Raw genomic sequence first — 15,324 nt, forward strand, 5'->3', positions numbered from 1 at the left:
GATGATCGTTGTATGTGCCTTTGGATGCTTGAAAGCAAGGTTCAGTTTTTATTGACCCATTTGGATGTTTCTGAAGCTAATGTCCCCACCATTATTACAGCATGCACTATTTTGCACAGCATATGTGAATCAAGGTGGGAGACTTTCCTGTCTATTTGGAATTCTGAAGCGGAGGCAATAGACAGGGCTTACTTGCAGCCGTCTACACAGCCATCCACCAGTAGCCACGTTCATGCTGCAGCAATATTGGAACACCTTAAAATTCATGACTGATCTGTAGTGCATGTGCTACCTATGTATGTCTCTGCCATAATGCTAGTAAATCATACCATGCCATAATGAACGAATGTTTACACCTGGTGGGAAGGGGTTAGGTTGCAGTAAATAGAATGCAAGTGACGGACAGCTGTGCCTTCAGCCCCCCACTCCTCCAGCCTGCTCGGTTCCCTCAGCTGCGCGTCTGCTGCTGACAGGGGACTCTCACTGACCACCTGTGCCTTCAGCAATGCTCCTCTTCTCCCCACCTGCCTGGTTTGATTTGTTCCCTGCCGCCTCCCCACCCCCCTGGACAAGAAATCACGCCGAGCTCAAAGGAATGATTTATTTTGGGAGGAGGAGAGGTTTAAGTGGCTGGGAAAAGAAGCTGTCTCAAGGGTGCTTGAAGAGCCTATTTCAGTGTCCCTTGGGCTGGAGCGACAGGGAAGCCTTCCCTCCCTCCCTGCGTGTGGGGACATTGACTACAGGGAGTGGGTGACCTCTCCTTAGGGGACTTATCACGGGACCTTGACAGCAGGTTGGGCACCCGTTCCTCAGCGGGTATCAGCCGATTCCCTTCTAGGTTGGGAACCCCTCTGCAGTTGCTGCAGGGAGCCCAGGACCTCCATCTGCTCAGTAACAGCCTTTGCAGCTTTGCCACAACCTCATTCTGCTTTGCCGTGGCCTCATTCATTTTTGACCGCTGTTGCTGCTGCAGGTCAAGCATTTTCTTGTTGAAGTTTGCTTGACTGATGCCACTCAGCTGTACTGTGACACCACTAAGCAGCATCCTTTGGAAGGTTCTTGTGTTTTGCCTCAGTGTTTTTCGTGTGCTGCAGGATCAGATCTTGTTTGCATTTCTTGCATCTTCTGGTTTCTCTGCAATGCTGGGCACTGGGTCTGGAAAATGGAGGTCAAAATTAAGATACAATTCACATAATATGCGTTGAAGTGCAACAAATGGGTCTTTCTGTGTACTATCACTGAAAGTATACTTCTGAAGGATACATTGGTTATTAAGGATGGGACCGTAGGTAGGTATTCTGAAATGCACCGCTTGCCATCACTTCTCCAGCACATTTCTTTGTGGACATGGTAAGTTATAAGCAATTGTCCTCTTTTGGTAGGAATTGAAAGGTTTGCAAAGCCAGGGGCGGTCACCAGGTGTCCTAGGCATGTGTCCTGTGGCAGTGAAAAATGGATGGCTGCATGTGGGGCTTTGATGCACAATAAAAATAATGTAAAGAAAAACATATCCAAAGAGAGGCTGGATGTAAAGAGACATGAGAAGGGAAAAACACAGCAAAGGAATCCTCTGCATGGCACAGGGGGATTCCTGAGAAGTGAAAACAAATGGTGCTTGGAAAGGGAAGATGGGAGGGGAAATGCGCGACAGCCACGTAGCACTGGAGAGTCCTGGAAAATCCAAAGAAACGCTGGCGGAAGAGGGATTGGGAGGGGAAGTGCCCAACAGAGCCTGGCAGCTGGGGGGGGGGGTGCCGTGGGGGCCCAGGAAAATGCAAAGAAATGCTGGGGGAAAGGGACATGGCATGAGAAAAGCCCAGCAGAGATGGGCAGCTGCATGGTGCCAGGGAGTCCTGAAATGCTGGGGGATGGGGAAATGGGATGGAAAAAGCCCAGCAGAGTCAGGCAGCAGTGTGGCTTGGGGGAATCATGAAAAATTAAAAGAAATTATGATTGGAAAGGGACATGGAGGGGCACTCCCCATTGAGCCTGCAAATTGTGTTGTGGGGTGGGGAACAGAGTACCTGCTCGCTGCTGCAGGCCAGTGTAAAGGGGCAAGAAGCATGTTTTTTAAAGCAAATTCCCCTACTTCTGCAGGTTGCCAAAGGAGACATCACTCTCCTAAAACTAACAGATATGGAGAAAGAACAGCTCCTACTGCTGAATAGTAACAGAGAGGAAGCCGTGCTAGTCTATATACTATCAAAACCAAAGAGCAGTCAAGGAGCACTTTAAAGACTAACAAAGTAATTTGTTAGGTGAGCTTTTGTGGGACAGACCCACTTCTTCAGACCATCCGGCTGTGTGACCAAAGGCCTGGAAAAGTTGCTAAAATGCTGTGTGGTGCCATGACACCAGATCACTCTCAAGTTGCTTGGTGTGGCAAAGTGTGCTACTGTGGAAGCTACAACAAGTCAGACTTGCCCAAGAACCTCGTGGAAAAAAAAAAAAGAGTGCCTGGATGAGGCCTTTGAGGAGATCTCCGAAAAGGAGAACTGCTCCATCCTGAGAAACATAAACGTGCTGTTCTGAGAGGCACAGAACCATAGCTAGCAAACTTGTACCCATACCCACCCCCCAGCCTGCTTCTAGCATGCAGAATGAATACTCATCTGAACCGCTTACTCCAGAGGGCTAAGGGACCAATGGAGGGGACTGCCGTGGAAGGTCCTGGTATGGAGGGGAATGCTGTGGAGGGGACCGGTTCCAGGTCAATGGTGAAGAACTCTGAGCTGTCTGGAGCAACTTCCTCTGTCCACTGCTCATTGCTCCTTTCCTTCTCTCCGTTGTCCTCTTCCTCTGAGCCACTCTGCTCCTCCAGGCTCACCCCAAACTCCATACCAGGGCCTCCACAAGTATCGTGATTCAGTCCGGGGTCCTCCATGGCAGTGGTGGGGTTGCTTCCCATAAGCATGTGGAGCTGTTGATAATAGCGGCAGGCCCGTGGAGCTGCCTCTGACCGCTTGCTGGCTTCACAGACATTGTGATAGGCCTGCTGGAGTTCTTTAACCTTCATCTGGCATTGCATAGAGTCCCAGGAGTAACCTTGGGGGGCTGTCTCGCATGCCATCTGATCATAGATAGCCGCATTTATCTTGGCCACCCGAAGTCTCTTCACCACCGATTGGTCTCCCCAAATGGCAGTGAGATCAAGATGGGGCTCTCTCGCGAGCCTGAGAAGTACTAGTCAGACCACTACCCTGAGTGCTCATGATTGCAGTACAGGGTGCACCAATGCAGCGCAATGTCTGCCGATGTGTTGCGCTGTGATGGGCAAAGGGATTTTTTCATAATGGCCACCCTTTTTCTTTTCAGGGCTGGGCTGCCAATTCCAATTCAAATTTTAATTGAAATTCAAATTCAATCCGAACTTTGTGGGCTTACTTTGACCTTCTTCCTGCACACCTGACAGCAGCACACAATGTAGCGGCCATACTCGGAGGGTCACCACGGAGCATTGTGGGATACGTATGGGACACTTCTGGAGGCTAACAAATTTGAATTAAGGACACGGTGCTTCCACAGTAGCCTTGATTCGAGATTTTAAATTCAAAATAGATGCTATACCCATCCCGTAATATGGCTGTTTTGTAATTGGTGTTACGACTCAGTTAATCAAGTTAACAGTATTACGTATGACAACACCTCGTAGTGTAGACGCAGCCTCAGGCTTGCAGAACTTGCGCTGTGGGGCTGAAAAGAACAGCGTACAGGTTGGGCTTTGCATCTCAGCAAGAGGAGTCTCCACAAGAGAGCATTAGCCCTGCAAACCCAAGTCAGTTGATGTGGGTTCTGAGACTTGTGGCACAGGTCACTTTTTGATGTGTGGTAGTATGCTCAGGTTATGTCTGTATTACAGTAAAATGCCCACTGCTGGTTCTGAGATTCCTTGCATAGCAAACACTGTATAATAAAATGACAGAAGTTTTAAGAACATAAAAGAATAAATTTTGTTGAAAATATCTAACAAAATGAATAATCATTTCTATTTAAAGCTTTCTGATCAGTGGAGAAATGTATTTATGCTCTTTTTGTACAGCGTTTGGTCATTTTTCTGCTTTGACAGTTTTTATAGAGACTTTTCTTTTTTCACTCTTTGTTTACAAATCAAGGTTCCTCCACGTGCAGAAGAAATCACCATCCCTGCTGATGTCACCCCTGAAAGGGTGCCGACGCACATCGTGGATTATTCAGGTAGTGGTTCTATAGTACACAAGGCTATATGACTTATTCTTGTCTAGGGTTGGTTTCCTGCTTCAGCAGCCTTCTCAAGGTTTCTGCCAGGAAATGAAAATGAAATTTAACATTATTTTAATGTAGGTTTTTTGAGGGTCATTGGTGAGGTAAATTGACCTAGGCTGATCCTGTAAACTCCACTGAACCTAGTGCTGTTATGGGTAGTCCCACTGATGTCAACAGCAGAAATGTTCTGTTAGGGTGAGGTGGGTGGTGTGATCATGTTGGTAAGTGTTTGCAGGATCAGGCTCAAGGTGACTGAATTCAGAGAGATCCAAAAGTGCTCTCATCGCATTTAGTGAAGGAGTCACTGACAAGGTAGGCAACTTTTATGTGTTCTGTGTACTGTGCTATCTTGGCACAACAGGATGAGCTGACAACATAGTTTAAACTTCTGTGAATATCTTAACTCTTTTCATTTTTTAAAATGTTCCCATCTCACCTGGTTCTTGCTAAATCACTATCAGTAGGCTGAATATGGAAATTGAATAGAAAGCATAAATCTGTCCTACCAGTGTGTAGCAGGAAGAAACTCAACCTAGCAGTTAAGTTTTATGGCATGCCTGAAAAAATCATCAAACTCAGACTCTGTCATAACAAGATAAAAGGCAATTTCAAAGTCAAGAGCCCAATGAATACACCATTCAAAGGTGGGGACTGAGAGATTTTTCAGGTGATGTAACTGCACTTTTTTGTCAATTTGTGTGTCAGTGTTAATTTTGATGTCCTGTATCCACTGGTGTTGGTTCCTAGCTAGGTTCACATGGTTTAAAAATCAGAGTAAGTTTAAACACTGGAGTATTTTCCCTTTTAGTCCTAATTATTTGGGAATGCTTGAGGTAAATCTGCATTGATCCCACTCAATTCCTATGATAAATGTGATTTTAAATTACTAGATTAACTAAATACCTTATTACCACCCTCTTTCAGGTATGTCTTGTCATATGAACAGAAGTGGCACTACAGTTAAGATTTTCCCCTATTTGAATACAGCCCTACTTTTCTCTCAGTAGCAAATGCTTCTTTGGTGTTTTGAAAAAGAGATCACTTTCTTGTAATTATCCCAAACTCTGACCACAACACGTGAAGAATGCTTCTTTGTGATAGTCTATACAAACTTTATTTCTGTCTCTAGTGATGCTGTGATCAGTTATTTCCTACTTTAGTCCAAAGTACTTTGTGATGCCTTCCCCAAGGTTGGTTATACACACGCCACTTTCTCCAAAAGTGGCATGCTAATAAGCAGCCCGAAATATGCTAATGAGGCACATATGTAAAGACCGTCTTCTGGACTCCAAATCACATGACCTTATGCTAATGAGGTGTTTGGAATTTACATACATGCCTCATTAGCGTATTTTGGGCTGTTTCTTAGTGGAATGTGTGGAAACACACCACGTGTTTAGGATTAAATATCACACAGCCAGGGATTTTCTGTGTTTTACAAAATCTCTGAGGTAATAAAAGCTCTGATTTCTTAGGAATGCACTGTAGTCCTTGTAGAATAACAGCATCAGATTCGCACCCCAAGAAGAGGATGGCAGAAAATTTAGTGGACCCAAACCCTGATGTATTCTGGAGGGATCTTAGTCTTACCCATGCAGTTATTCAGCTTTAAAGTTCATATTGGATATCGGTGTGCAAATGCCAGTTTCAGCCTGGTGGCAAGGGCATCTATGTCACTGCCTTTCCATTAGAAGCATATTTTTAGTCAATATACTTTGCTAAAAGTGATTAACAATCAAATGGGCCATTCCCAGAGTGTCTGCACCCTGAACGAACAATGTAAAATATTCTTTGGTTTGGACATGAAGATACTCACTATCAGTGGTGGGTTTTTTTTTCCTGTTGCATGCAGAAGCAGAGCAAAGTGATGAGCAGCTTCACCATGAAATATCACAGGTAAGCAACAATTTGGGATTAGCTAGAATCTAATTAGGCAGCTTCTACTCCTTAATTTTCTTGTCTGTTAATAACAAACTTTTAAAATAGTTTATTTGCTTTAGAGGGCTTCTGGCTTGAATTATGGGAAGAGAGCCCTCCCATTCTTCCTTAATACTTCTCTCACCTTCATGTTAAAGGCCTTTGTCACAGCAAAAGTTCCTCTGCTTGAGGAAGATTGAGTGCTCTCTCTGTGTGTGTGTGTGTGTGTGTGTGTGTGTGTGTGTGTTTAAGGAATTGCATCAGAGCAGTTATCGCTGTTAATGAAAAGGGATTGCGTTGTGGTAATTCAGTCAGCTCCTTGGAGGGCTGAGCACTTTGCCTCTGCTGTTCTCCTCCTTGTTGGAGTGAGAGGCTAGCTTGTGTCCTGGCAATGTTAGAATGTGGTATTGGCAAGTCCAGGCTGATCACAGAGGAAATATAGGTGGGATGGTGAACCTGAATCCATCTCAAACTCTCTTAACCTCTGAACATGGGACAAAAAGCCGTGCCCACACAGCACCACCTCTCCTGGTTCCCATTTGTAAGGTTTGTCATAGCTAGCCTGAAACACAGTTACACAGGATTTTGTGCTTCCTGTGCTAGTTACTGCAAATGATCAGCTTTGGCTTTCTCACCAGAGAAGATAGTAGCTCTCAATGCAGTGCTTCTGCCTTTTTGCAAATCGGGTGAAAATGGAGAAACCAATTTTCTTTTAGGCAGTAAACCAAAGGACTGGCCATGTTTGCAGCAAAATTATCCTAATGCCTGAAAAGTCCAGCTAACGCTTTTATGTCAACCTGTAGCAGTACCCTCAAGAGCAAATTGCTGCAATGGGATGTTTGTGGAATTACTAGAATCCTTCATTTCCTGCCCTTTCTGCTATCTAAGCATCTTCAACACACCATTGTATGTTCTGCATATAGGCAGTTTCTTCATGTCTTCTTTGTTGCGTGGCCAAATCAAGAACTGCTGCTCTGGGAACAAGGGAAAAATAGATAATCTGTGACAACTCAAACACAGATTACTTAGTAGTATGTGCTACCATTGCCCTGGACTTTACCTTGTCAGACAACTGATTTGAATATTTCTTAGTATCCTTTCATTTTTTGGCCCTCTCCAGGTCGTCAGTTAGGCTCTACATTTTATGTTCAAGTTAGGGCCACGAACACTGGCCACCAGTGCAGCATGCTTTATTCTTTTGTTGTGATGTTACTAGGTATGCTTTTTAACTGTTTACTGTTCTTGGAAGTGCACACGTTCAGTATTCAGTGGCTTTTCATTTTCTCATTTTAGGCTAATGTAATTTGCATAGTGTATGCTGTTAACAACAAGAATTCTATTGACAAGGTATGATGAAAACATCTTTTATGATATCTAGCCCTGTTTAAGATGCTGCCTGTGAAAGGGTACCTGACAGCACAGTGAAAAACTGGTTCTTGAATTTCTAAAGTGCATAAAATTTCACTGGAAATATTACATGGTATATAATCTACCAATAGTATTGTTTTTGGTGGTCCCCATGAATCATTGGTTTTCCTTGTTTAACCCATCAGGGTGTTTTGTTGGACATACCTTCCTCACAAACGAGGAGCACTGGATAAAATTCTCTTCTGAGCCTGCTAATGCCATGCAGCAGTTAGCTAGGACAATTGTTTTCAATCAGCTTGTACTTTTCTTTTGTTCCTTCCTACTCCCTTGTGGTCACATGCAATGCTCCTTCTTACTCATGATAAGCACAGAAAGCAAAAAACCATGACCAGCCATTCCCAAGTTTACTGTATGCATGTCAGTCACATTAGCCTAAGTTTGTTTCTTGATGAGTGCTAATTTGCTGCTTTAGGTAACAAGCAGATGGATTCCTCTCATCAATGAAAGAACAGACAAAGATAGCAGGTATGTACTGAGAGAAAGAAAGAAATATCAAACACACCTGAATCTCGGTGTGATGGGGGGCAATTGAATAACATTGAGGGTCTTGAACATACAGAAAAGACAGATGTGAATCTAGGTTGAAGTAGCCAAGCTGCCTAAATTTTTTACAGATTATTGTCAACTAGCAAATAACTTTTTACACATCAAATATGCTATTTTAAAAATGTCATTGATGACTTGTACCATATATGTGAATGCCATCCTACTTCTTCTACTGTAATAGCCTGCATGAGTTTTCTGATGAAGTAGGGTTAAGACAATGTTTCTCAAACTCTTTTTTGTAAAGAGTACCTACAAACTTCTCTCACATACCTCTGGGGGGATGCATACCACTGGTTAAATAACATGGTCCTAAGGTAATCTGAGGACTTGCAACAAGTGCCATTCAACTGTTCCAGATCACTGCACCCTTTTTAGAAATCACATTTATTTTGCATGACCACCAAATTACACCCCACTTAGAAACTACTTACAAAAACATGCAAAAATATCACTGAAGCCTGCTAATGAATTGGAATAGAATATTGTACTTACTTTTCAGTATAAGGCATATGAAGGTGTTGAAACAAGTCATTGTCTGAGTGAACTTTTAGATTATACTGACTTTACTAATGTTTTTGTTTTTTTTTTATGTAGCCTGTTTGTGAAGCTAGGCAAATATGTAGGTGATAGTCTCTGAAAGATTTTGGTGTACCTCCAAGGGTACATGTACCTCCGGTTGAGAAACACTGGGTTGAGAGAAAGTCCATGGTCTCATCACAGTGCTGCCTCCATGGTCAGCTTCTGATTTCTTCAAGCTTCAGATATTTTCAATTTTGCACAGATCTATGAAATGTTGGAAACTGAGAAGTTAAAAGAGAGCTTTTCAGGAAGTTCTGCAACAGGCTAAAAATAGGAGAGATGGTTTGTATTTTGAACTTCTTGCCTTTGGTTGGCTTAAGCTGGACCCCCATTTCTCTGTGTGAATTTTTGAGTTAGCTATTTTCAAAACAAAACACAGAGAAAAAAAATATTTTGTGGTAGTGTTGTCCATGTCTACTTTTTTTGAGTAATCTTGAGCTACTTGGGGATCTCTCAAAGTGCAGAGTATGAAATGATTATTTTTACCCACTGGCTCAGTTTCCATATCTTTACAAGTGGCAGACAGTGTACAGGTGCAGTAGGAATGCCTACAGAAAACGTACATGTTACATTAGCTGTGTCTACACGTGCACGCTACTTCGAAGTAGTGGCACTAACTTCGAAATAGCGCCCGTCACGGCTACACGCGTCAGGCGCTATTTTGAAGTTAACTTCGACGTTAGGCGGCGAGACGTCGAAGTCGCTAACTTCATGAGGGGATCGGAATAGCGCCCTACTTCGACGTTGAACGTCGAAGTAGGGACCGTGTAGACGATCCACGTCCCGCAACGTCGAAATTATGGGGTCCTCCATGGCAGCCATCAGCTGGGGGGTTGAGAGATGCTGTCTCTCCAGCCCCTGCAGGGCTCTATGGTCACCGTGTGCAGCAGCCCTTAGCCCAGGGCTTCTGACTGCTGCTGCTGCAGCGGGGGATTCATGCTGCATGCACAGGGTCTGCAACTCGTTGTCGGCTCTGTGTATCTTGTGCTGTTTAGTGCAAGTGTGTCTGGGAGGGGCCCTTTAAGGGAGCGGCTGGCTATTGAGTCCGCCCTGTGACCCTGTCTGCAGCTGTGCCTGGCACCCTTATTTCGATGTGTGCTACTGTGGCGTGTAGACGTTCCCTCGCAGCGCCTATTTCGATGTGGTGCTGCGCAACGTCGATGTTGAACATCGACGTTGCCAGCCCTGGAGGACGTGTAGACGTTATTCATCGAAATAGCCTATTTCGACGTCGCCACATCGAAATAGGCTACTTCGATGTAGGCTTCACGTGTAGACGTAGCCGTTGTGTGTTACTGTAGATAATGGAAGCTTTATAAGTAACCACACTTTAATTTTTCAAAAAAAAGTAAAACAATTAGAGCACTGTGTAAGTTAAGTCCTTGTCCTATTAATTTGTTTGACACCATCATGAAATAAATCTGTTTTTGTCCTGCTTTTTACTCTTGGATTTTAGTTATTCATGGAAACAACATAAAAGCAATTTGTTTACTTCTTCTGGAGTAATGTGAGTTACCAAATAAACCTGATATTTTTTCCTCCCTCTCATTGTAAATGTTATGTTTTCAGGCTTCCTCTTATATTGGTTGGAAACAAATCTGATCTAGTGGAATATAGCAGTATGGAGACCATCCTTCCCATTATGAACCAATACACAGATATAGAAACTTGCGTAGAGGTATGCTTCCAAACGTTGGAATCCATTCTGCATGCACAATAGGTATCACACTGCTGCCAAAGTTATACTTATATTTTCAGATTATAGTAGTGATAAATGAACTCAAAATTACTACATCGTTTGTATCACAGTAGTGTTAAGAGGCTGCAACTGATGTGAGGATCCCATTGAACTTATCTTTGCAAACACTTAGGCCTTGATTTTTTTTTCCCCCCAGAGGAGCACAGTATCCACTATTAAGAATCAAATTTCCAAGAATTCAGCTTGCATTTTAGACCCTCAGAGGAATGGTGAAATATTCCAAAGAGCTGACTAATTTAAAGGCTTCTCTTTCAGTGTTCAGCCAAAAACTTGAAGAATATATCTGAGCTATTCTATTATGCACAGAAAGCTGTTTTACATCCAACAGGGCCTCTCTATTGTCCAGAAGAAAAAGAGGTACTTTTTGTTTTTAAATCAGTACATGTGTGTAGTAGTAATAACATAGTTTTGCTAAACCTTTTTCAGGAGACAGTTGCATTAGAATAGTAAAATATTTGTTTCACTTCTTGCTTGAATATTTTTCTTGTTTGACTATTTCTGTGTAAGGCTGTGTCTGGATTGCCGAGAACAGTTGGTGAAAGATATGCAAATTGTGCACCTCATTTGTGTATCTCATGCTGACACTTCTGTCGAGAGAGGCTTTCCCAATATTTGGACTGTACAGACAGGGCTAAATGTTGGGGAAAAAACCTTCTGCCAAGATGTTCCCTCTTCCATGGAATGATGAAGACAGGTATGTTGGCAGAAGGCCCCCAACGCAGCAGACTTCTGCTGAGAGACCTTCGATCTCCCAACAGAAGCCTGCAGTCTAGACAGCCTAAGTGTGGTCGTCATGTACCTGCTTCATTATGCCTGTAGTCTCTGACATTGAGCAGAGGTGTGACTTTTATAAGATCCTGGTGGGAGAATGTTGTGGGATATCATCTTTTTTACTTCCCAATTAATTATGGTGCAAGCAATTGCAAATTGAGTTTTCAGTTTTGATTTGGTCATGATTACACAATTACATCAAATGTAATCTGATATTATCTGTTTCCAAATTCTTTCACCATTAACACAGATGTAAATTCAAAGTAATGCTATTTACTGTGGGGTAGTTAGTCCATATTTACTGCAGTGGAACAGAAAGTAGAATTCTTTCAGAGCACGCTTTGGACAAAGAGTTTCAGAAAGGATGTGTGCATGGGTGTTTTAACGTGCTACGGACAGCCGTAGTTAGTTTCTTAGTTATCAAGGCAACTAGTTCTATGGATTATCTGGTTACATGTGGGATTTTATGATGATGATAATAATAATAATATAGGTAGCTATTAATAGGGACACTCAGTTTGTCACTTATTGTGGATTGGCACTTCATCTTGAACATTGCGTATTAGCCACAAATAATCGCAGCCTTACTTTGCACACCCTGATTTTGCTTGGTGGTGGTATGTGCAGACCTTGTATCACCACAGTGCAATGAGTGTCTTCCTTTTCTTTTTCCCTCATGCCTTGCTGTTTTCCAGCTGGTAGCTGAACAGGAGCTTTTCTTTTTGGTTTTCCCCCTCCCCATCTGATGGGGAGAGAATTCTGTCTCCTTTTCTCTCTTGCTTGGGTACAGACTCATCAGCTTTTCCTTTTGCTTGCTCTTGGTCCTTATATACAGTGCTTTGTATGTAAATGAGCGTATGGTTAAAATTGTTGTGATTGGCCTGATAGCTGTTCCTGAAACCTTACTTAAACCGGTTTAACATATATCAGGTGCCTGTTCAGTAATGCTTTGCTGTAGCTCTAGAGCAGCAGCGTTCAATAAGAATTCAAAGATCACCACACTTGCGTTTGTCGTCTTTCCACATTCACCACATTACGTTATACAGAACTTTGTAGAGCCACACACTCCCAGCCCCCAGCTCCAAATGAGTGTCCTCCCCATCCCTCAGAGCCAGGCAGCCCCAGTCTCTTCCTTCCCTGACTCTAACCGAATGCCCTCCCCCAGAGGCCAGGCACCTCCAGCCCCCAATTCTAATTCAGTGCTGGTGACTCACCAGAGCCTCCAGGGCCACAGCTGCCACGCGCTTCTCTCACCGATTTACATAAATATTCTTAAGTATTAGAAGTAGAATCACAAAAATACAGGGCTGGAGGAGACCTTAAGTGGTCATCTAGTCCATCCTACTGTGCTGAGGCAGGATTAAGTATACCTAAACCATCCATGATACATGTGTGTGGGTGTTTTAGCGTGGTCTTAAAAACCTTCAGTGACAGGGATTCCTCAACCTCGCTTAGGAGTCTCATCCAGTTGTTAGCTATCCTTATAATTAGAAAGCTTTTTCCAACATCCGTCCTAAACCTCTGTTGCTGCAGATTTACCAATTATTTCTTGTATCTTCAGTGGACACGGAGAAACATTGATCACTAATCTTTTCATAACAGCCTTTAACATATTTGAAGACCATCATCAGGTTTCTCCCTAGTCATCTTTGCTCAAGACTAAACTTGCCCATTTCTTTCAACCCTTCCTCATAGGTCATATTTTCTAAACCTCTAATTTTTGTTGCTCTGTTCTGGATTAATGTGTTATCTTAAAAGGCAGATATTTTAAAAGGACATAGTAGTCTAATGCCATGATTTTATACTTTTTTTCATTTGTGGACCCCTGAAAAATTTCAGATGGAGGTACAGACCACTTTGAAAATCATAGACATGGTCTATAGTAACAAAGAGGAAGCCATGCTAGTCTATACACTGTCAAAACAAAAAGCAGTCAAGTAGCACTTTAAAGACTAGCAAAATGGTTTATTAGGTGAGCTTTCGTGGGACAGACCCAAGCTCACCTAATAAACCATTTTGCTAGTCTTTAAAGTGCTACTTGACTGCTTTTTGTTTTGATAGACATGGTCTGTGTATTGCGGGTTGAAAACCTTTTTGCGATGGTAACAAGAACATTTCACTGACCTCTTAGACCTAGTCTGCAGACCATATATAATTCACCTCAATGTGTATTAGGAAAGTCTAGGAGAATTGTTTTCTTCACATTTCTGACAATGAACTAGTTTTTTAAACTTTTTATATTACAATAAGGCAGCAGATAGAGAACTATTTTTGAGTATTTGAATTTTCCAGCCTCTAAGGATAGAGTCAGGGTTTTATATATTAGAATTTAAAGAAATTTAGTATAAAAATTGACTGTTTAATTTTTTCTGTGTGTAAGATTTTAATGGTGCTAGGTTTGTTCTTTATATGTGTTAAATTTTACATGCCCCTTTTGAAAATGTAAAACAGCAGTGCTCTCTTTTGGTGTTAGTGTGATTATTTTCATGTTCAAAACAAAACAAAAACATCCTGTGAAAGAGGCTCCTAATTTCTCTCTCGATCTGTAGCTGAAACCTGCCTGTATAAAAGCTCTCACTCGGATCTTCAGAATCTCTGATCAGGATAATGATGGTACACTCAGTGATGCAGAGCTCAACTTTTTTCAGGTATGTCCATATGGTAGACATCCCCCACCTCTTTTGCGTGGACTCAACGTACACATTTATATACCTAGATAAGATATCCTGGCACTGGAAGAGGTTCAAAAAGGGGCAACTAAAATGATTAGGGGCTTGGAACAGGTCCCGTATGAGGAGAGGCTAAAAAGATTGGGACTTTTCACTTTAGAAAAGAGGAGACTGAGGGGGGACATGATGGAAGTATAGAAAATTATGACAGGTGTGGAGAGGGTGAATAAGGAGAAGTTATTCACTTGTGCCCATCATACAAGAAACTAGAGGACACCGAATAAAGTTAATGGGTAGCAGATTTAAAACTAATAAAAGAATGTTCTTCTTCACTCAGCGCATCGTTAACGTGTGGAACTCCTTGCCAGAGGAGACTGTGAAGGCTAGGACTATAACAGAATTTAAGAAAGAGCTAGATAAATTCGTGGAGGTTAGGTCCATAAAAGGCTATTAGTCAAGGTTAGGAATGGTGTCCATGGCCTCTGATTGTCAGAGGCTGGAGATGGATGGCAGGAGACAAATCGCTTGATCATTGTCTTCGTTCCACTCCCTCTAGGACATCTGGCATTGGCCACTGTTGGCAGACAGGCCACTGGGCTGGATGGACCTTTGGTCTGACCCAGTATGGCCGTTCTTATATTAATGCAAGTACTTTCTTTTACCCCGCTTTGCTGCTTACCCCCCACTGTGCTGGCTGGCCCAAGGGCTCCTTAGGAAGCAGCTCCTGCCTTACCGCTTCCTGGCACTGAAACACTGGGGGCGGAGAGGGGCAAGCATGACTGGAGCTGCCCAGGGCCAAGCCATGCCGTGGCTGGAGCTGCTGCCACCCAAACAACCCTGGGGCTAAGCTGCAGCTGGGGGGTGACAGGGGTGCCATGGCCTCTCCGCATGGCCAGCTGCTGAAGCAGGAGGTGCCCCACCCGCCCACAGGGGAAGCTGGAGCCGCTGGCTGGAGAAGAGGTTCCAGCTGCCCACTTCCCCCAGCCAGGGGAATTCCGGGGATCTCCCCAAATCCCAACCCCCTGAATTTACATGAAATTTGATTTAGGTGGAGGGTGCTCAGGACACAACCTCTGTGCAAATCGAGTGTTTACTGTACTGTTCTTTTATTACCCCTTGCCTTTGAGTAGCTGTGCTCTAAAATACTATCAAAAGCAGAAAAATGACTGGTAACCTTCAGATATCAGTTTTTAATTATTAAACTGTTTCCAGGCTAGATTGTACATTTTAAGGAATTGCCCTGTGCTTTGGGACTGGAGGGGGCTGCTGACCTGGCCAAAATTTCTCCTTCTATTCCAGAGGAGCCAGTACATCGGGTACTATATGGCATAGCTATTCTTCTTGTTGATGTGGATTTAGGGAAAGGGCCAGAGCTCATGTTCCCTTGGGATTCCATTACGTTCTTCAATGTCT

General features: G+C 43.1%; 1 protein-coding gene across 5 annotated transcripts in view; it reads left to right on the forward strand.

Annotated features, from left to right (window-relative positions):
* Positions 1 to 15,324, forward strand: part of RHOT1 (ras homolog family member T1) — a 63,624-nt gene that overhangs the window by 19,842 nt on the left and 28,458 nt on the right. For all 5 annotated transcript variants that reach the window (XM_075014231.1, XM_075014230.1, XM_075014235.1 and 2 more), the window contains exons 3-9: positions 4,113 to 4,194; positions 6,095 to 6,138; positions 7,453 to 7,506; positions 8,000 to 8,052; positions 10,282 to 10,390; positions 10,727 to 10,828; positions 13,792 to 13,890. In XM_075014231.1, the coding sequence (XP_074870332.1) occupies positions 4,113 to 4,194; positions 6,095 to 6,138; positions 7,453 to 7,506; positions 8,000 to 8,052; positions 10,282 to 10,390; positions 10,727 to 10,828; positions 13,792 to 13,890 (543 nt within the window). The remainder of the gene's footprint in view (positions 1 to 4,112; positions 4,195 to 6,094; positions 6,139 to 7,452; positions 7,507 to 7,999; positions 8,053 to 10,281; positions 10,391 to 10,726; positions 10,829 to 13,791; positions 13,891 to 15,324) is intronic.

Source organism: Carettochelys insculpta, chromosome 20 (assembly GCF_033958435.1).
Source record: "Carettochelys insculpta isolate YL-2023 chromosome 20, ASM3395843v1, whole genome shotgun sequence".
NCBI lineage: Eukaryota > Metazoa > Chordata > Testudines > Carettochelyidae > Carettochelys > Carettochelys insculpta.